This window comes from Panulirus ornatus, chromosome 20, assembly GCF_036320965.1.
Source record: "Panulirus ornatus isolate Po-2019 chromosome 20, ASM3632096v1, whole genome shotgun sequence".
Lineage (NCBI taxonomy): Eukaryota > Metazoa > Arthropoda > Malacostraca > Decapoda > Palinuridae > Panulirus > Panulirus ornatus.
This window is the reverse complement of record NC_092243.1, coordinates 50,310,436-50,331,568: the sequence shown is the minus strand read 5'-3', so window position 1 is coordinate 50,331,568 and position 21,133 is coordinate 50,310,436. Positions and strand designations below refer to the sequence as shown.

Here is a 21,133-nt window from a genome sequence, read left to right as displayed (position 1 = left end):
TTCTTCACACAGGTCTCCTTCCCAAGCTCACTTACTCTCACCACCTTCTTCACCCCAACATTCACTCTTCTTTTCTGAAAACCCATACTAATCTTCACCTTAGCCTCCACAAGATAATGATCAGACATCCCTCCAGTTGCACCTCTCAGCACATTGACATCCAAAAGTCTCTCTTTCGCACGCCTGTCAATTAACACGTAATCCAATAACACTCTCTGGCCATCTCTCCTACTTACATAAGTATACTTATGTATATCTCGCTTTTTAAACCAGGTATTCCCAATCATCAGTCCTTTTTCAGCACATAAATCTACAAGCTCTTCACCATTTCCATTTACAACACTGAACACCCCATGCATACCAATTATTCCCTCAACTGCCACATTACTCACCTTTGCATTCAAATCACCCATCACTATAACCCGGTCTCGTGCATCAAAACCGCTAACACACTCATTTAGCTGCTCCCAAAACACTTGCCTCTCATGATCTTTGAAGGTTTGTTGAATGTGTCTGATGACAGAGTGGCAGATATAGGGTGTTTGGGTCGAGGTGGTGTGCAAAGTGAGAGGGTTAGGGAAAATGATTTGGTAAACAGAGAAGAGGTAGTAAAAGCTTTGCGGAAGATGAAAGCCGGCAAGGCAGCGGGTTTGGATGGTATTGCAGTGGAATTTATTAAAAAAGGGGGTGACTGTATTGTTGACTGGTTGGTAAGGTTATTTAATGTATGTATGACTCATGGTGAGGTGCCTGAGGACTGGCGGAATGCGTGCATAGTGCCATTGTACAAAGGCAAAGGGGATAAGAGTGAGTGCTCAAATTACAGAGGTATAAGTTTGTCGAGTATTCCTGGTAAATTATATGGGAGGGTATTGATTGAGAGGGTGAAGGCATGTACAGAGCATCAGATTGGGGAAGAGCAGTGTGGTTTCAGAAGTGGTAGAGGATGTGTGGATCAGGTGTTTGCTTTGAAGAATGTATGTGAGAAATACTTAGAAAAGCAAATGGATTTGTATGTAGCATTTATGGATCTGGAGAAGGCATATGATAGAGTTGATAGAGATGCTCTGTGGAAGGTATTAAGAATATATGGTGTGGGAGGCAAGTTGTTAGAAGCAGTGAAAAGTTTTTATCGAGGATGTAAGGCATGTGTACGTGTAGGAAGAGAGGAAAGTGATTGGTTCTCAGTGAATGTAGGTTTGCGGCAGGGGTGTGTGATGTCTCCATGGTTGTTTAATTTGTTTATGGATGGGGTTGTTAGGGAGGTAAATGCAAGAGTCTTGGAAAGAGGGGCAAGTATGAAGTCTGTTGGGGATGAGAGAGCTTGGGAAGTGAGTCAGTTGTTGTTCGCTGATGATACAGCGCTGGTGGCGGATTCATGTGAGAAACTGCAGAAGCTGGTGACGGAGTTTGGTAAAGTGTGTGGAAGAAGAAAGTTAAGAGTAAATGTGAATAAGAGCAAGGTTATTAGGTACAGTAGGGTTGAGGGTCAAGTCAATTGGGAGGTGAGTTTGAATGGTGAAAAACTGGAGGAAGTGAAGTGTTTTAGATATCTGGGAGTGGATCTGTCAGCGGATGGAACAATGGAAGCGGAAGTGGATCATAGGGTGGGAGAGGGGGCGAAAATTTTGGGAGCCTTGAAAAATGTGTGGAAGTCGAGAACATTATCCCGGAAAGCAAAAATGGGTATGTTTGAAGGAATAGTAGTTCCAACAATGTTGTATGGTTGCGAGGCGTGGGCTATGGATAGAGTTGTGCGCAGGAGGATGGATGTGCTGGAAATGAGATGTTTGAGGACAATGTGTGGTGTGAGGTGGTTTGATCGAGTAAGTAACGTAAGGGTAAGAGAGATGTGTGGAAATAAAAAGAGCGTGGTTGAGAGAGCAGAAGAGGGTGTTTTGAAATGGTTTGGGCACATGGAGAGAATGAGTGAGGAAAGATTGACCAAGAGGATATATGTGTCGGAGGTGGAGGGAACGAGGAGAAGAGGGAGACCAAATTGGAGGTGGAAAGATGGAGTGAAAAGGATTTTGTGTGATCGGGGCCTGAACATGCAGGAGGGTGAAAGGAGGGCAAGGAATAGAGTGAATTGGAGCGATGTGGTATACAGGGGTTGACGTGCTGACAGTGGATTGAATCAAGGCATGTGAAGCGTCCGGGGTAAACCATGGAAAGCTGTGTAGGTATGTATATTTCCGTGTGTGGACGTGTAGGTACATGTGTATGGGGGGGGTTGGGCCATTTCTTTCGTCTGTTTCCTTGCGCTACCTCGCAAACGCGGGAGACAGCGACAAAGTATAAAAAAAAAAAAAAATATATATATATATATATATATATATATATATATATATATATATATATATATATAGACATATACATATATGCACATGTACATAATTCATACTTGCTGCCATTATTCATTCCTGTCACCACCCTACCACACATGAAATGACCACCCCCTGCACCTGCACGAGGTAGAGTTAAGAAAAGACAACAAAGGCCACATTCATTCACACTCAGTCTCTAGCTGTCATGTATAATGCACCAAAACCACATCTCCCTTTCCATGTCCAGGCCCCACAAAACTTTCCATGGTTTACCCCAGATGCTTCACATGCCCTGGTTCAATCCATTGACAGCACATCAACCCTGGTATACCACATCGTTCCAATTCACTCTATTCCTTGCACGCCTTTCACCCTCCTGCATGTTCAGGCACCGATCACTCAAAATCTTTTTCACTCCATCCTTCCACCTCCAATTTGGTCTCCCACTTCTCCTCATTCCCTCCACCTCCAACACATATATCCTCTTTGTCAATCTTTCCTCACTCATTCTCTCCATGTGACCAAACCATTCAATACACCCTCTTCTGCTCTCTCAACCACACTCTTTTTATTACCACACCTCTCTCTTACCCTTTCATTACTTACTTTATCAAACCACCTCACACTACATTTCCTCAAACATCTCATTTCCAACACATCCACCCTCCTCTGCACAACCCTATCTATAGCACACACCTCGCAACCATATAACATTGTTGGAACCACTATTCCTTCAAACATACCCATTTTTGCTTTCCAAGGTAGTGTTCTCGCCTTCCATACAATTTTCAATGCTCCCACAACTTTCACCCCCTCCCCCACCCTGTGACTCACTTCCACTTCCATCTGCTGTCAAATTCACTCCCAGATATCTAAAACTTCACTTCCTCCAGTTTTTCTCCATCTGAACTTACCTCCCAATTGACTTGTCCTTCAGCCCTACTGTACCTAATAACCTTGCTCTTACTCACATTTACTCTCAGCTTTCTTCTCTTACACACTTTATCAAACTCGGTCACCAGCTTCTGCATTTTCTCACCGGAATCAGCCACCAGTGCTGTATCATCAGTGAATAACAACTGACTCACTTCCCAAGCTCTCTCATCCACAACAGACTGCATACTTGCCCCTCTCTCCAAAACTTTTGCATTCCCCTCCCTAACAATGTTTGAGGATAATATGTGGTGTGAGGTGTTTGATCGAGTAAGTAATGAAAGGGTAAGAGAGATGTATGATAATAAAAAGTCTGGTTGAAAGAGTAAAAGAGGGTGTTGAAATGGTCTGGACACATGGAGAAAATGAGTGAGGAAAGACTGACAAATAGGATATGTGTTAGAGGTAGAGGGAAGAGGGAGAAGTGGGAGACCAAACTGGAGGTGGAAGGATGGAGTGAATAAGATTTTGAGCGATTGGGGAGGGTGAAAGGCGTGCAAGGAATAGAGTGATTTGGAATGATGTGGCATACCGGGGTCAACGTGCTGTCAGTGGATTGAACCAGGGCATGTGAAGCGTCTGGGGGTTATCCATGGAAAGTTTTGTGGGGCCTGGATGTGGAAAGAGAGCTGTGGTTTTGGTGCATTACACGACAGCAAGAGACTGAGTGTGAACGAATGTGGCCTTTTTTGTCTGCTTCCTGGCGTCACCTTGCTGGTGCTGGAAACAGTGATTAAGTATAATGAATATACGTAAAATCAATATTTTCTATAAACAGTTTCTCATTTAAATCCAAAGACGTTGAAATGTCTGAACAAAATGCAATTTCTTTTGAAATTTTGGATTTTCTTGATGATTTGAGTACAGATGCAGTTAAGTATGCTTAACAAGCACCTGTGGTCAAAACCTAAAAATTAAGCTAATTTGTTGAGTAATTTGCATATGAATATTATATCTAATTCAAGTGTTAATAACACACTTATTATTGTTACGAACCTGTTTGTTCCAGGTGTCTATGTTGTATATAATGTATGTTATAGGTAGGCCATGTGGTGACCTGGAGGTCTCAACAAATTCCTTGGCCGCTCCCATGCTGGCTGGGATTTCACACCCCAACACCAAATGGTCACTCAAGCCGTGCCCGTCTCATAGGCCTGTTAATTTTCTTCACCTGTTGCACCAACCAGCTGGGGTCAGCCACAAGGTCATGCCTGGTAAAGCTTGCCTTCCGTCATTGTTTCACTGGCATTATGAGGGCCGGTCCTTAGGTCTTCAACCAATCACAGTCAGGATGAGGGCATGACAATCTGGTTTTGACCAATCAAGACTAATTGTATGTGGTCATTTGTCCCATTCACAGTCAAGATGAGGCAGGTCTAGGGGGGGGGGCTGGCCACTCCTGGCTGGTTCCCCTTCAATATAATCCCCCTGATGACTGCATGGCTGTGATTCCTCAGCCATCATCTGCCCAGTAGGTAATGTTGGTTTTCATTTGTCTCAACCCGTAGCCACTACAAACATTACAGTCACCGAGTGATGCGGCACTACACTAAACCATACAATGTTAGACAGTGTCATTTCCAGTCTGAGTGTAGCAATGTATTGTACCTTGTCTTAGAATTGCCACTAATAAAGTGTATTTTGTGTCATGTTTCTACAGTCAAATTGATGTGAAGGAGAAGAGATCTGGTTTGAAATCTTACTTGGGCTATTAAGCGTTAACAAAAATATTTGTGCTCGATTAATGTGCTTCTTTTGTCTTGCATTCTTTATTCCTTGTTATATCAGATTGGGGAAGAGCAGTGTGGTTTCAGAAGTGGTAGAGGATGTGTGGATCAGGTGTTTGCTTTGAAGAATGTATGTGAGAAATACTTAGAAAAGCAAAGGGATTTGTATGTAGCATTTATGGATCTGGAGAAGGCATATGATAGAGTTGATAGAGATGCTCTGTGGAAGGTATTAAGAATATATGGTGCGGGAGGAAAGTTGTTAGAAGCAGTGAAAAGTTTTTATCGAGGATGTAAGGCATGTGTACGTGTAGGAAGAGAGGAAAGTGATTGGTTCTCAGTGAATGTAGGTTTGCGGCAGGGGTGTGTGATGTCTCCATGGTTGTTTAATTTGTTTATGGATGGGGTTGTTAGGGAGGTAAATGCAAGAGTTTTGGAAAGAGGGGCAAGTATGAAGTCTGTTGGGGATGAGAGAGCTTGGGAAGTGAGTCAGTTGTTGTTCGCTGATGATACAGCGCTGGTGGCTGATTCATGTGAGAAACTGCAGAAGCTGGTGACTGAGTTTGGTAAAGTGTGTGGAAGAAGAAAGTTAAGAGGAAATGTGAATAAGAGCAAGGTTATTAGGTACAGTAGGGTTGAGGGTCAAGTCAATTGGGAGGTGAGTTTGAATGGAGAAAAACTGGAGGAAGTGAAGTGTTTTAGATATCTGGGAGTGGATCTGGCAGCGGATGGAACCATGGAAGCGGAAGTGGATCATAGGGTGGGGGAGGGGGCGAAAATTCTGGGGGCCTTGAAGAATGTGTGGAAGTCGAGAACATTATCTCGGAAAGCAAAAATGGGTATGTTTGAAGGAATAGTGGTTCCAACAATGTTGTATGGTTGCGAGGCGTGGGCTATGGATAGAGTTGTGCGCAGGAGGATGGATGTGCTGGAAATGAGATGTTTGAGGACAATGTGTGGTGTGAGGTGGTTTGATCGAGTGAGTAACGTAAGGGTAAGAGAGATGTGTGGAAATAAAAAGAGCGTGGTTGAGAGAGCAGAAGAAGGTGTTTTGAAGTGGTTTGGGCACATGGAGAGGATGAGTGAGGAAAGATTGACCAAGAGGATATATGTGTCGGAGGTGGAAGGAGCAAGGAGAAGAGGGAGACCAAATTGGAGGTGGAAAGATGGAGTGAAAAAGATTTTGTGTGATCGGGGCCTGAACATGCAGGAGGGTGTAAGGATCGCAAGGAATAGAGTGAATTGGAGCGATGTGGTATACCAGGGTTGACATGCTGTCAGTGGATTGAATCAAGGCATGTGAAGCGTCTGGGGTAAACCATGGAAAGCTGTGTAGGTATGTATATGTGCGTGTGTGGACGTATGTATATACATGTGTATGGGGGGGGGGGGTTGGGCCATTTCTTTCGTCTGTTTCCTTGCGCTACCTCGCAAACGCGGGAGACAGCGACAATAAAAAAAAAAAAAAAAAAAAAAAAAATAAGTAGTTTTAATCCTGGTGTTTAATTTCATCCCTTAACTTTAAGATAACATTATCCAGTGTTGTGTAACAATATTATGAAACAGTCTTCTGATTACAAATATTTAATCACCATTAGGAATAATATACACACATTTTCATTAAAATCTGAAGAGGTTGAAAATCTGAGCAAAATGCCTGGCTATAGCCTTGCATTTTAATTTCCTTTGAAAATATTGAGTTTCTTCAAAATTTGAGCATGGATGCTTTTAAGTATGCTGAATAAGAATCTGTGGTCAAAACCTTAAAATCAGTACAATTATTGAGTATTTACCAAATACTATTATAATGAATCCAAGTGTCAAAAAACATGCTTAATATTGTGAAATGCAGTCTTTTGACATCAAATACTTCATCAGCATACAGAACATATATACACAGATTTTCATTAAAAACTGAACTTGAAAATCTGACCCTTCCATTTTTCTTAATTTTTTGAAATTATAAATTTTCTTGAAAATTTCAACGTAAGTGTTATAAAATGTGCTGAGTATGAAACTGTAGTCAACACCTAAAAATTAGTCTACATAGTTGTGTAATTGGAGCGGGTGGCTGGAAATCCTCCCCTCTCGTTTTTTTTTTTTTTAATTTTCCAAAAGAAGGAACAGGGAAGGGGGCCAGGTGAGGATATTCCCTCTAAGGCCCAGTCCTCTGTTCTTAACGCTACCTCGCTAATGCGGGAAATGGCGAATAGTATGAAAGAAAGAAAAGAAAGTTGTGTAATTATTATATGACTATTATTTATTTTTCATTTATTCATAATACTTTGCTGCTGTCTCCCGCGTTGGCCAGGTAGCGCAAGGAAACAGACAAAAGAATGGCCCAACCCACCCACATACACATGTATATACATACATGCCATCACATGCACATACACATACCTATACATTTCAATGTATGCTTGCCTACATATACATAAATACACATGTACATATTCATACTTGCTGCCTTTATTCATTCCCGTTGCCACCCCACCACACATGAAATAGCATTCCCCTCCCCCTGCAAGGTAGCACTCTCAGTCTCTAGCTCTCATGTGTAAGGCACCAAAACCTCAGCTCCCTTTCCACATCCAGGACCCATAAAACTTTCCGTGGTTTACCCCAGATGCTTCATATGCCCTGGTTCAATCCATTGACAGCACGTCCACCCCAGTATACCACATCGTTCCAATTCACTCTATTCCTTGCACGCCTTTCACCCTCCTGTATGTTCAGGCCCTGATCACTCAAAATCTTTTTCATTCCATCCCTCCACCTCCAATTTGGTCTTCCACTTCTCGTTCCCTCCACCTCTGACATATAAATTCTCTTTGTCAATCTTTCCTCACTCAATCTCTCCATGTAATCAAACCATTTCAATACACCCTCTTCTGCTATCTCAACCACACTCTTTTTATTACCACACATCTCTCTTACCCTTTCATTACTTACTCAATAAAACCACTTCGCACCACATATTGTCCTCAAATATTTCATTTCCAACACATCCACCCACCTCTGCACAACCCTATCTTTACGCCATACCTCGCAACATTATAAAATTGTTGGAACCTCTATTCCTTCAAACATACCCATTTTCACTCTCCAAGATAACATTCTCGCCTTACACACATTCTTCAATGCTCCCAGCACAATTGCCCCCTCCCCCACCCTGTGACTCACTTCTGCTTCTACGGTTCCATCCGCTGCCAAATCCACTCCCAAATACCTAAAACACTTCACTTCCTCCAGTTTTTCTCCATTTAAACTTCCCTTCAAACTGACTTATCTCTCAACCCTACTAAACCTAATAACCTTGCTCTTATTCACATTTACTCTCAGCTTTCTTCTTTCACACACTTTACCAAACTCAGTCACCTGCTTCTGTAGTTTCTCACCCGAATCAGCCACCAGCGCTGTATCATCAGCAAACAACATCTGACTCACTTCCCAACAGACTGCATACTTGCCCCTCTCTTGAAAATTCCAGCATTCACCTCCTTAACAACCCCATCCATAAGCAAATTAAACAACCATGGAGACATCACACACCCGTCGCAAACCGACATTCACTGGGAACCAATCACTTTCCTCTCTTCCTACTCGTTCACATGCCTTACATCCTTGATAAAAACTTTTCACTGCTCCTAGAAACTTACCTCCCACACCATATACTCTTAATACCTTCCACAGAGCATCTCTATCATATGCCTTCTCCAGTTCCATAAATCCCACATACAAATCCATTTGTTTTTCTAAGTATTTCTCATATACATTCTTCAAAGCAAACACCTGAGCCACACATCCTCTACCACTTCTAAAACCACATTGCTCTTCCCATATAATTTCCCAGGAATACTCAACAAACATACCTCTGTAATTTGAACACTCATCTTTATCCCCTTTGCCTTTGTACAATGGCACTATGCATGCATTCCGCCAATCCTCAGGCACTTCACCATGAACCATACATACACTGAATATCCTCACCAACCAATCAACAACACAGTCACCCCCTTTTCTAATAAATTCCACTGCAATACCATTCAAACCTGCCGCCCATTTTCCCCAAAGCTTTCACTACCTCTTCTCTGTTTACCAAACCATTCTCCCTGACCCTCACACTTCGCACACCACCCTGACCAAAACACCCTATATCTGCCCCTCTATCGTCCAACACATTCAACAAACCTTCAAAATACTCACTCCATCTCATTCTCACTTCACTACTTGTTATCACCTCTCCATTAGCCCCCTTCACCGAAGTTCCCATTTGTTCTCATCTTTCGCACCTTATTTACCTCCTTCCAAAACATCTTATTATCCCTAAAATTTAATGATACTTTCTCATCCTAACTCTCATTTGCCCTCGTTTTCACCTCTTGTACCTTTCTCTTGACCTCCTGCCTCTTTCTTTTATATATCTCCCAGTCATTTCCACTATTTCCCTGCAAAAATCATCCATATGCCTCTCTCTCTTCTCTTCACTAACAATCTTACTTCATCCCACCACTCATTACCCTTTCTAATCTGCCCACCTCCCACCTTTCTCATGCCACAAGCATCTTTTGCACAAGCCATCACTGCTTCCCTAAATACATCCCATTCTTCCTCCACCCCCCTTATGTCATTTGCTCTCACCTTTTTCCATTCTACACTCAATCTCTCCTGGTACTTCTTCACACAATATTAATATAATTGATTTAAGTCTTAATAACACTCAATTTCATGAAATGCAGTCTTTTGATTAGAAATATTTAATCACCATAGGGGATAGGGGAGAAAGAATACTTCCCATGCATTCCTCACGTGTCATAGAAGGCGACTAAAGGGGACAGGAGCGGGGGGCTGGAAACCCTCCCCTCCTTGTATTTTAACTTTCCAAAAGGGGAAACAGAAGAAGGAGTCATGCGGGGAGTGTTCATCCTCCTCGATGGCTCAGATTGGGGTGTCTAAATGTGTGTGGATGTAAACAAGATGAGAAAAAAGGAGAGATAGGTACTATGTTTGAGGAAAGGAACCTGGATGTTTTGGCTTTGAGTGAAATGAAGCTCAAGGGTAAAGGGGAAGAGTGGTTTGGGAATGTCTTGGGAGTAAAGTCAGGGGTTAGTGAGAGGACAAGAGCAAGGGAAGGAGAAGCACTACTCCTGAAACAGGAGTGGTGGGAGTATGTGATAGAGTGTAAGAAAGTAAACTCTAGATTGATATGGGTAAAACTGAAAGTGGATGGAGAGACATGGGAGATTATTGGTGCATATGCACCTGGGCATGAGAAGAAAGATCATGAGAGGCAAGTGTTCTGGGAGCAGCTGAGTGAGTGTGTTAGTAGTTTTGATGCACGAGACCGGGTTATAGTGATGGGTGATTTGAATGCAAAGGTGAGTAATGTGGCAGTTGAGGGAATAATTGGTGTACATGGGGTGTTCAGTGTTGTAAATGGAAATGGTGAGGAGCTTGTAGATTTATGTGCTGAAAAAGGACTGGTGATTGGGAATACCTGGTTTAAAAAGAGAGATATACATAAGCATACGTATGTGAGAAGGAGAGACGGCCAGAGAGCATTATTGGATTACGTGTTAATTGATAGGCGCGCGAAAGAGACTTTTGGATGTAAATGTGCTGAGAGGTGCAACTGGAGGGATGTCTGATCATTATCTTGTGGAGGCAAAAGCGAAGATTTGTAGAGGTTTTCAGAAAAGAAAAGAGAATGTTGGGTGAAGAGAGTGGTGAGAGCAAGTGAGCTTGGGAAGGAGACTTGTGTGAGGAAGTACCAGGAGAGAATGAGTACAGAATGGAAAAAGGTGAGAACAGAGGAAAGGGGAGTGGGGGAGGAATGGGATGTATTTACGGAAACAGTGATGGCTTGCGCAAAAGATGCTTGTGGCATGAGAAGCGTGGGAGGTGGGCAGATTAGGAAGGGTAGTGAGTGGTGGGATGAAGAAATAAGATTATTAGTGAAAGAGAAGAGAGAGGCATTTGGATGATTTTTGCAGGGAAATAATGCAAATGAATAGGAGATTTATAAAAGAAAGAGGCAGGAGGACAAGAGAAAGGTACAAGAGGTGAAAAAGAGGGCAAATGAGAGTTGGGGTGAGAGACTATCATTAAATTTTTGGGAGAATAAAAAGATGTTTTGAAAGGAAGCAAATAAAGTGCATAAGACAAGGGAATCAATGGGAACTTCAGTGAAGGGGGCAAATGGGGAGGTGATAACAAGTAGTGGTGATGTGAGAAGATGGTGTGAGTATTTTGAAGGTTTGTTGAAGGTATTTGATGACAAAGTGGCAGATATAGGGTGTTTTGGTCGAGGTGGTGTGCAAAGTGAGAGGGTTAGGGAGAATGATTTGGTAAACAGAGAACAGGTAGTAAAAGCTTTGCAGAAGACGAAAGCCGGCAAGGCAGTGGATTTGGATGGTATTGCAGTGGAATTTATTAAAAAAGGGGGTGACTGTACTATTGACTGGCTGGTAAGGTTATTTAATGTATGTATGACTCATGGTGAGGTCCCTGAGGATTGGCGGAATGCTTGCATAGTGCCATTGTACAAAGGCAAAGGGGATAAAAGTTAGTGCTCAAATTACAGAGGTATAAGTTTGTTGATACAGCGCTGGTGGCTGATTCATGTGAGAAACTGCAGAAGCTGGTGACTGAGTTTGGTAAAGTGTGTGAAAGAAGAAAGTTAAGAGTAAATGTGAATAAGAGCAAGGTTATTAGGTACAGTAGGGTTGAGGGTCAAGTCAATTGGGAGGTGAGTTTGAATGGAGAAAAACTGGAGGAAGTGAAGTGTTTTAGATATCTGGGAGTGGATCTGGCAGCGGATGGAACCATGGAAGCGGAAGTGGATCATAAGGTGGGGGAGGGGGCGAAAATTTGGGAGCCTTGAAGTATGTGTGGAAGTCGAGAACATTATCTCGGAAAGCAAAAATGGGTATGTTTGAAGGAATAGTGGTTCCAACAATGTTGTATGGTTGCGAGGCGTGGGCTATGGATAGAGTGGTGCGCAGGAGGAATGGATGTGCTGGAAATGAGATGTTTGAGGACAATGTGTGGTGTGAGGTGGTTTGATCGAGTAAGTAACGTAAGGGTGAGAGAGATGTGTGGAAATAAAAAGAGCGTGGTTGAGAGAGCAGAAGAGGGTGTTTTGAAATGGTTTGGGCACATGGAGAGAATGAGTGAGGAAAGATTGACCAAGAGGATATATGTGTCCGAGGTGGAGGGAACGAGGAGAAGAGGGAGACCAAATTGGAGGTGGAAAGATGGAGTGAAAAAGATTTTGTGTGATCGGTGCCTGAACATGCAGGAGGGTGAAAGGAGGGCAAGGAATAGAGTGAATTGGAGCGATGTGGTATACCGGGGTTGACGTGCTGTCAGTGGATTGAATCAGGGCATGTGAAGCATCTGGGGTAAACCATGGAAAGCTGTGTAGGTATGTATATTTGCGTGTGTGGACGTATGTATATACATGTGTATGGGGGTGGGTTGGGCCACTTCTTTCGTCTGTTTCCTTGCGCTACCTCACAAACGCGGGAGACAGCGGCAAAAAAAAAAAAAAAAAAAAAAAAAAAAAAAAAAAAAGTTTGTTGAGTATTTCTGGGAAATTATATGGGAGGGTATTGATTGAGAGGGTGAAGGCAGGTAAAGAGCATCAGACTGGGGAAGAGCAGTGTGGTTTCAGAAGTGGTAGAGGATGTGTGGATCAGGTGTTTGCTTTGAAGAATGTATGAGAAATACTTAGAAAAGCAAAGGGATTAGTATGCAGCATTTATGGATCTGGAGAAGGCATATGATAGAGTTGATAGAGATGGTCTGTGGAAGGTATTAAGAATATATGGTGTGAGAGGCAAGTTGTTAGAAGCAGTGAATAGTTTTTATCGAGGATGTAAGGCATGTGTACGTGTAGGAAGAGACAAAAGTGATTGGTTCTCAATGAACATAGGTTTGCAGCAGGGGTGTGTAATGTCTCCATGGCTGTTTAATTTGTTTATAGATGGGGTTGTTAGGGAGGTAAAGGTAAGAGTTTTGGAAAGAGAGGCAAGTATGCAGTCTGTTGTGGATGAGAGAGCTTGGGAAGTGAGTCAGCTGTTGTTCGCTGATGATACAGCGCTGGTGGCTGATTCATGTGAGAAACTGCAGAAGCTGGCAACTGAGTTTGGTAAAGTGTGTGAAAGAAGAAATATGAGAGTAAATGTGAATAACAGCAAGGTTATTAGGTACAGTAGGGTTGAGGGTCAAGATAATTGGGAGGTAAGTTTGAATGGAGAAAAACTGGAGGAAGTGAAGTGTTTTAGATATCTGGGAGTGGATTTGGCAGTGGATGGAACCATGGAAGCAGAAATGAATCATAGGGTGGGTGAGGGGGGCAAAAGTTCTGGGAGTGTTGAAGAATGTGTGGAAGTCAAGAACATTATCTCGGTAAGAAAAAATGGGTGTTTTAAGGAATAGTGGTTCCAACAATGTTATATGGTTGCGAGGAGTGGGCTATAGATAGAGTTGTGAGGAGGAGGGTGGATGTGCTGGAAATGAGATGTTTGAGGAAAATATGTGGTGTGAGGTGGTTTGATCGAGTAAGTAATAATAGGGTAAGAGAGAGATGCGTGGTAATAAAAAGAGTGTGGTTGAGAGAGCAGAAGAGGGTGTTTTGAAAAGGTTTGGTCACATGAAGAGAATGAGTGAGGAAAGATTGACCAAGAGAATATATGTCAGAGGTGGAGGGAACGAGGAGAAGTGGGAGACCAAATTGGAGGTGGAAAGATGGAGTGAAAAAGATTTTGAGTGATCAGGGGCCTGAACATGCAGGAGGGTGAAAGGCATGCAAGGAATGGAGTGAATTGGAACGATGTGGTATACCAGGGTCGACGTGCTGTCATTGGATTGAACCAGGGCATGTGAAGCGTCTGGGGTAAACCATGGAAAGTTCTGTTGGGCCTGGATGTGGAAAGGGAGCTGTGGGTTCGGTGCATTATTACATGACAGCTAGAGACTGAGTGTGAACGAATGTGGCCTTTGTTGTCCTTTCCTAGTGCTACCTCGCACACATGGCGATGGGAATGAATAAAGGCAGACAGTATGAATTATGTACATGTGTATATATGTATATGTCTGTGTGTGTATATATATGTATATATGTGTGTATATATATGAGATGTACAGGTATGTATATTGGTGTGTGTGGACACGTATGTATGTGTATGGGTGGGTTGGGCCATTCTTTCGTCTGTTTCCTTGTGCTACCTCGCTAACGTGGGAGACAGCGACAGAGCAAAATAAATAAATAAAATATATATATATACATTGTTTGGTAGGGTTATTTAATGTATGTATGACTCATGGTGAGGTGCCTGAGGATTGGCGGAATGCGTGCATAGTACCATTGTACAAAGGCAAAGGGGATAAGAGTGAGTGCTCAAATTACAGAGGTATAAGTTTGTTGAGTATTCCTGGTAAATTATATGGGAGGGTATTGATTGAGAGGGTGAAGGCATGTACAGAGCATCAGATTAGGGAAGAGCAGTGTGGTTTCAGAAGTGGTAGAGGATGTGTGGATCAGGTGTTTGCTTTGAAGAATGTATGTGAGAAATACTTAGAAAAGCAAATGGATTTGTATGTAGCATTTATGGATCTGGAGAAGGCATATGATAGAGTTGATAGAGATGCTCTGTGGAAGGTATTAAGAATATATGGTGTGGGAGGCTAGTTGTTAGAAGCAGTGAAAAGTTTTTATCGGGGATGCAAGGCATGTGTATGTGTAGGAAGAGAGGAAAGTGATTGGTTCTCAGTGAACGTAGGTTTGCGGCAGGGGTGTGTGATGTCTCCATGGTTGTTTAATTTGTTTATGGATGGGGTTGTTAGGGAGGTGAATGCAAGACTTTTGGAAAGAGAGGCAAGTCTGTTGTGGATGAGAGAGCTTGGGAAGTGAGTCAGTTGTTGTTCGCTGATGATACAGCGCTGGTGGCTGATTCATGTGAGAAACTGAAGCTGGTGACTGAGTTTGGTAAAGTGTGTGAAAAAGGAAAGTTAAGAGTATGTGTGAATAAGAGCAAGGTTATTAGGTACAGTAGGGTTGAGGGTCAAGTCAATTGGGAGGTAAGTTTGAATGGAGAAAAACTGGAGGAAGTAAAGTGTTTTAGATATCTGGGAGTGGATCTGGCAGCGGATGGAACCATGGAAGCGGAAGTGAATCATAGGGTGGGGGAGGGGGCGAAAATCATGGGAGCCTTGAAGAATGTGTGAAAGTCGAGAACATTATCTCGGAAAGCAAAAATGGGTATGTTTGAAGGAATAGTGGTTCCAACAATGTTGTATGGTTGTGAGGCGTGGGCTATGGATAGAGTTGTGCGCAGGAGGATGGATGTGCTGGAAATGAGATGTTTGAGGACAATGTGTGGTGTGAGGTGGTTTGATCGAGTAAGTAATGTAAGGGTAAGAGAGATGTGTGGAAATAAAAAGAGCGTGGTTGAGAAAGCAGAAGAGGGTGTTTTGAAATGGTTTGGGCACATGGAGAGAATGAGTGAGGAAAGATTGACCAAGAGGATATATGTGTCGGAGGTGGAGGGAACGAGGAGAAGTGGGAGACCAAATTGGAGGTGAAAAGATGGAGTGAAAAAGATTTTGTGTGATCGGTGCCTGAACATGCAGGAGGGTGAAAGGAGGGCAAGGAATAGAGTGAATTGGATCGATGTGGTATACCGGGGTTGACGTGCTGTCAGTGGACTGAATCAGGGCATGTGAAGCGTCTGGGGTAAACCATGGAAAGTTGTGTGGGGCCCTGGATGTGGAAAGGGAGCTGTGGTTTTGGGCATTATTGCATTACAGCTAGAGACTGAGTGTGAACGAATGGGGCCTTTGTTGTCTTTTCCTAGTGCTACCTCACACACAAGAGGGGGGAGGAGGATGGTATTCCATGTGTGGCAACGTGGCGATGGGAATGAATAAAGGCAGTGTGAATTGTGTGCATGGGTATATATGTATGTGTCTGTGTGTGTATATATATGTGTACATTGAGATGTATAGGTATGTATATTTGCGTGTGTGGACGTGTATGCATATACATTGTGTATGGGGGTGGGTTGGGCCATTTCTTTCGTCTGTTTCCTTGCGCTACCTCGCAAACGCGGGAGACAGCGACAAAGCAAAATAAATAAAATATATATATATATATATATATATATATATATATATATATATATATATATATATATATATATATATATATTTTCTTTTTCTTTTAAACTATTCGCCATTTCCCGCGTTAGCGAGGTAGCATTAAGAACAGAGGACTGGGCCATTGAGGGAATACCCTCACCTGGCCCAATTCTCTGTTCCTTCTTTTGGAAAATTAAAAAAAAAAAAAAAAAAAAAAACGAGAGGGGAGGATTTCCAGCCCCCCGCTCCAAATATATATATAAAGTGCGTAAGACAAGGGAGCAAATGGGAACTTCAGTGAAGGGCGCAAATGGGGAGGTGATAACAAGTAGTGGTGATGTGAGAAGGAGATGGAGTGAGTATTTTGAAGGTTTGTTGAATGTGTTTGATGATAGAGTGGCAGATATAGGGTGTTTTGGTCGAGGTGGTGTGCAAAGTGAGAGGGTTAGGGAAAATGATTTGTTAAACAGAGAAGAGGTAGTGAAAGCTTTGCGGAAGATGAAAGCCGGCAAGGCAGCAGGTTTGGATGGTATTGCAGTGGAATTTATCAAAAAAGGGGGTGACTGTATTGTTGACTGGTTGGTAAGGTTATTTAATGTATGTATGACTCATGGTGAGGTGCCTGAGGATTGGCGGAATGCGTGCATAGTGCCACTGTACAAAAGCAAAGGGGATAAGAGTGAGTGCTCAAATTACAGAGGTATAAGTTTGTTGAGTATTCCTGGTAAATTATATGGGAGGGTATTGATTGAGAGGGTGAAGGCATGTACAGAGCATCAGATTGGGGAGGAGCAGTGTGGTTTCAGAAGTGGTAGAGGATGTGTGGATCAGGTGTTTGCTTTGAAGAATGTGTGTGAGAAATACTTAGAAAAGCAAATGGATTTGTATGTAGCATTTATGGATCTGGAGAAGGCATATGATAGAGTTGATAGAGATGCTCTGTGGAAGGTATTAAGAATATATGGTGTGGGAGGAAAGTTGTTAGAAGCAGTGAAAAGTTTTTATCGAGGATGTAAGGCATGTGTACGTGTAGGAAGAGAGGAAAGTGATTGGTTCTCGGTGAATGTAGGTTTGCGGCAGGGGTGTGTGATGTCTCCATGGTTGTTTAATTTGTTTATGGATGGGGTTGTTAGGGAGGTAAATGCAAGAGTTTTGGAAAGAGGGGCAAGTATGAAGTCTGTTGGGGATGAGAGAGCTTGGGAAGTGAGTCAGTTGTTGTTCGCTGATGATACAGCGCTGGTGGATGATTCATGTGAGAAACTGCAGAAGCTGGTGACCGAGTTTGGTAAAGTGTGTGGAAGAAGAAAGTTAAGAGTAAATGTGAATAAGAGCAAGGTTATTAGGTACAGTAGGGTTGAGGGTCAAGTCAATTGGGAGATGAGTTTGAATGGAGAAAAACTGGAGGAAGTGAAGTGTTTTAGATATCTGGGAGTGGATCTGGCAGCGGATGGAACCATGGAAGCGGAAGTGGATCATAGGGTGGGGGAGGGGGAGAAAATTCTGGGGGCCTTGAAGAATGTGTGGAAGTCGAGAACATTATCTCGGAAAGCAAAAATGGGTATGTTTGAAGGAATAGTGGTTCCAACAATGTTGTATGGTTGCGAGGCGTGGGCTATGGATAGAGTTGTGCGCAGGAGGATGGATGTGCTGGAAACGAGATGTTTGAGGACAATGTGTGGTGTGAGGTGGTTTGATCGAGTGAGTAACGTAAGGGTAAGAGAGATGTGTGGAAATAAAAAGAGCGTGGTGAGAGAGCAGAAGAGGGTGTTTTGAAGTGGTTTGGGCACATGGAGAGAATGAGTGAGGAAAGATTGACCAAGAGGATATATGTGTCGGAGGTGGAGGGAACGAGGAGAAGAGGGAGACCAAATTGGAGGTGGAAAGATGGAGTGAAAAAGATTTTGTGTGATCGGGGCCTGAACATGCAGGAGGGTGAAAGGAGGGCAAGGAATAGAGTCAATTGGAGCGATGTGGTATACCGGGGTTGACGTGCTGTCAGTGGATTGAATCAAGGCATGTGAAGCGTCTGGGGTAAACCATGGAAAGCTGTGTAGGTATGTATATTTGCGTGTGTGGACGTATGCATATACATGTGTATGGGGGGGGGGGGGGGGGCCATTTCTTTCGTCTGTTTCCTTGCGCTACCTCGCAAACGCGGGAGACAGCGACAAAGTATAATAAAAATATAAATATATATATATATATATATATATATATATATATATATATAAATTTCTTTACCAATGCATGATTTGACCATAGTAGAAACCCTCATTACAAGACATTATCCTGTAACATTATGCTACCTGATGAGACTGTCAGTAACATATGTGTGTTTTGCCTTGTCACAGCTGTTGGGAGCAGCAACTGCGGACTACACATGGTAGTAACCATCCTCACCTCTCTGTATGTTAGCCTTGTTATTGCCTCATCAATGGCTGGCCATCACCGAATTTGTTTGTTTGTTTGCTTGCTTGCATTATGTTCACCTTTTGTACGTGTATATTGGTCTAATATCACAATGTCTTAACTTGTGTAAGGTGCATCATTTTACGATTTATCAATTTTGAAAAATATCCAAATATTGTTATTAACTGCACCAATATTAATTTCAAGCTTACCAGTCATTGTTTGTGAAGCAATGTCCACAAACGGAATTTCAACAGGTTCATGTATGAGCTGTTCCTCAGAGGTTGTAACTCCAAATGACATCTGTCCAGCACAGCTGTGATCTGTTCAAATTTGATTTATGAATATACAGACATTTACATATCTCACTCCCATATTCACTGCTTATTCACTGCCTCACCCATTGCATTAGTCCATATATCAAATATTGATATTATAGTAAGTGAACACTGTATATAGCAAGAATATATAAATATATTTAAAACACATTACAAAATACAGCAACCTTGTACTATGCTATGCAATATGAGACTATGCACATGGACAATAATTTTATGCCATGAATATTGTATCTGGCAAAAGAGTGGATAAAATAGGAGGGGTGAGATTAGGGACAGCCTCACTCAAGCAGTAAGATAGTAATAAAGTATGTTCATATAGTCTAAACACTAAAAAAGTGCACTCATAAAGTACCATTCAACCCAAAACAGTTAACAATACAAAAGAACATGTATTACAGATGGTATCACTGGTAGATTTGTATGTCTAACAAAAACTGGTTCTGTTGAAATCGTGTTATTAACCATTTTTCTCATAATTTCACGTCAGAAATAAAAAAATAACAATGAACCATTGATTCATACTTGTCTATTTAAATTGTAACATTGTAAATTTCTAATGGGACCATATACTACACATATTGCATATGTTGTATACATTACAATCATTAAAACATACACTTACCAAACTTTTTTGTCAAAAATGTTTGTAATGGTATTGAAAGATCTATCATGACCCTCATGATAGGCAATACCACCAGTGGCATAGATTTTTATTTAAATGAAAAAAATATACTCTATACCAAAACATATATGACAAATACATTCCAAGAAAAGATATTTGGAGAAAATCAACTTATGAAACAGAGGCTACCTGAATTACCTCCTAAATTTTGATCTGGGCAAGCAGCATGACAAAGTCTGGAAGTATTAATGTAGTCCCTTTTGGAACAGTAATGGCTGCAAACTCTAAAATATCTATGCAAGTCTTTGACGACTTTCGATGGCTGGCACAGTTTTCAGGGTATCTTTCCATCTCATACATCTGCTATCATCAGTAATGATGACATATAATAATTCTTACATGACTGTGATAGCCGATGTCAACATCAGACCTTCAGTATGTGGTGTGGCTGAGGAGTGGATGGATTTTAAGACAATTTTTTTGTTAGTTTTGTTCCTTTATTTATAAACTGTTATAGCATTCAGGTTTAGAAATTAACTTTTGTACAAAGCATTTGTCTATCTATGCAACCCTAGCAGGAATTTACTCTTTTTTTTCTGAATGAGGACAGGCGAGCCCTGGCAGTTACTCTGCTATACATTGCTTTGCCTTCATTACTTATGTATGAATTTTTTTCATTGTGCTGTGTTATGTTTGCACTTTTTATTTGCATGTTTGTTTATGCTTCCTGTCTGATACTGTATTGTTTTTATTTACAACTTACTTTGCTCTTGCACGTTTGAATGACAGAATAATCATTAGATGTTGCTTTGCATGGACGTATGTATTGCATAACTTGTTGCCTTGCATGGACGTATGTATTGCATAAATTATCAATGTTTCCTTGCATGTAAGTTTTAATGTATTGTAACATGACAGTTTCAAGCATTATGTGTTCATACTGTAGGAATTTCTTTACACTTATTGTATGTACTTTTTTTCTTGTATATAGATTGGTATTGTACTGTACAGTATGAAAAATATACCAATAAAATGAAAATGAATAAATCAGCATTTTAAATTATCCTCAAATATATAGATATACCGTTTTTAAAATATTCAAAAATTCATCTACTGGTAAGTATGTGGTTGAATAAGGAGCCCCTGGAAAGAGATACTTGGATGTGAATGAGATGCATTCTGGTGAACTTCAATAACTTAGCAGTCGTAGTGTACACAATCCTGACCACTAACAGTGCTTCACTTTATAGCTCACAATACCGGCAACCTCGCAGGAGATGGTCAAGGTGCCATATGATAGCTACACCAGGTCTGGTGCCAAACTCTCCACACCGTGGACGCCTTGGTGAACTCTAATGCCCTTGGCTGCACGTATTCTGGTATATAGCCAAGTTTCCGGCACCAGCCAAACAGTCCCAACAGACACGAAATTAAGGACGCGCCACGCCTCCATACCAGCCGCATCTCAACACCATATCACGCCCAAGATTCTTGGTTTCTGATATCTACACTTACTATTACGGCCCACACATTCTCCAAACTATCTTCAGAGTTTCACTTACGTACACGCCACTTTCCTAACCCCTATCACCATCACATACCTGCTTATTAGTTGTTTTTGCTTTCGCCCTC

The 21,133-nt window shown here is 41.8% G+C and overlaps 1 protein-coding gene and 1 long non-coding RNA gene across 4 annotated transcripts in view; one reads left to right on the top strand and one right to left on the bottom strand.

The window, feature by feature from the left end:
• The window catches only part of LOC139755999 (uncharacterized), a 91,662-nt gene extending 86,284 nt beyond the window's left edge, over positions 1-5,378 (top strand). The window contains 1 exon segment of the mRNA XM_071674923.1: positions 4,301-5,378. Coding sequence (XP_071531024.1) covers positions 4,301-4,304 — 4 coding nt within the window. The 3' untranslated portion in view covers positions 4,305-5,378.
• LOC139756000 (uncharacterized) overlaps positions 1-21,133 on the bottom strand; it is a 107,765-nt gene extending 86,632 nt beyond the window's left edge. For all 3 annotated transcript variants that reach the window (XR_011714238.1, XR_011714237.1, XR_011714236.1), the window contains exons 1-2: positions 21,103-21,133; positions 18,751-18,861 (exon numbers count right to left, since the gene is read on the bottom strand). This is a non-coding gene — a long non-coding RNA (uncharacterized lncRNA). The remainder of the gene's footprint in view (positions 1-18,750; positions 18,862-21,102) is intronic.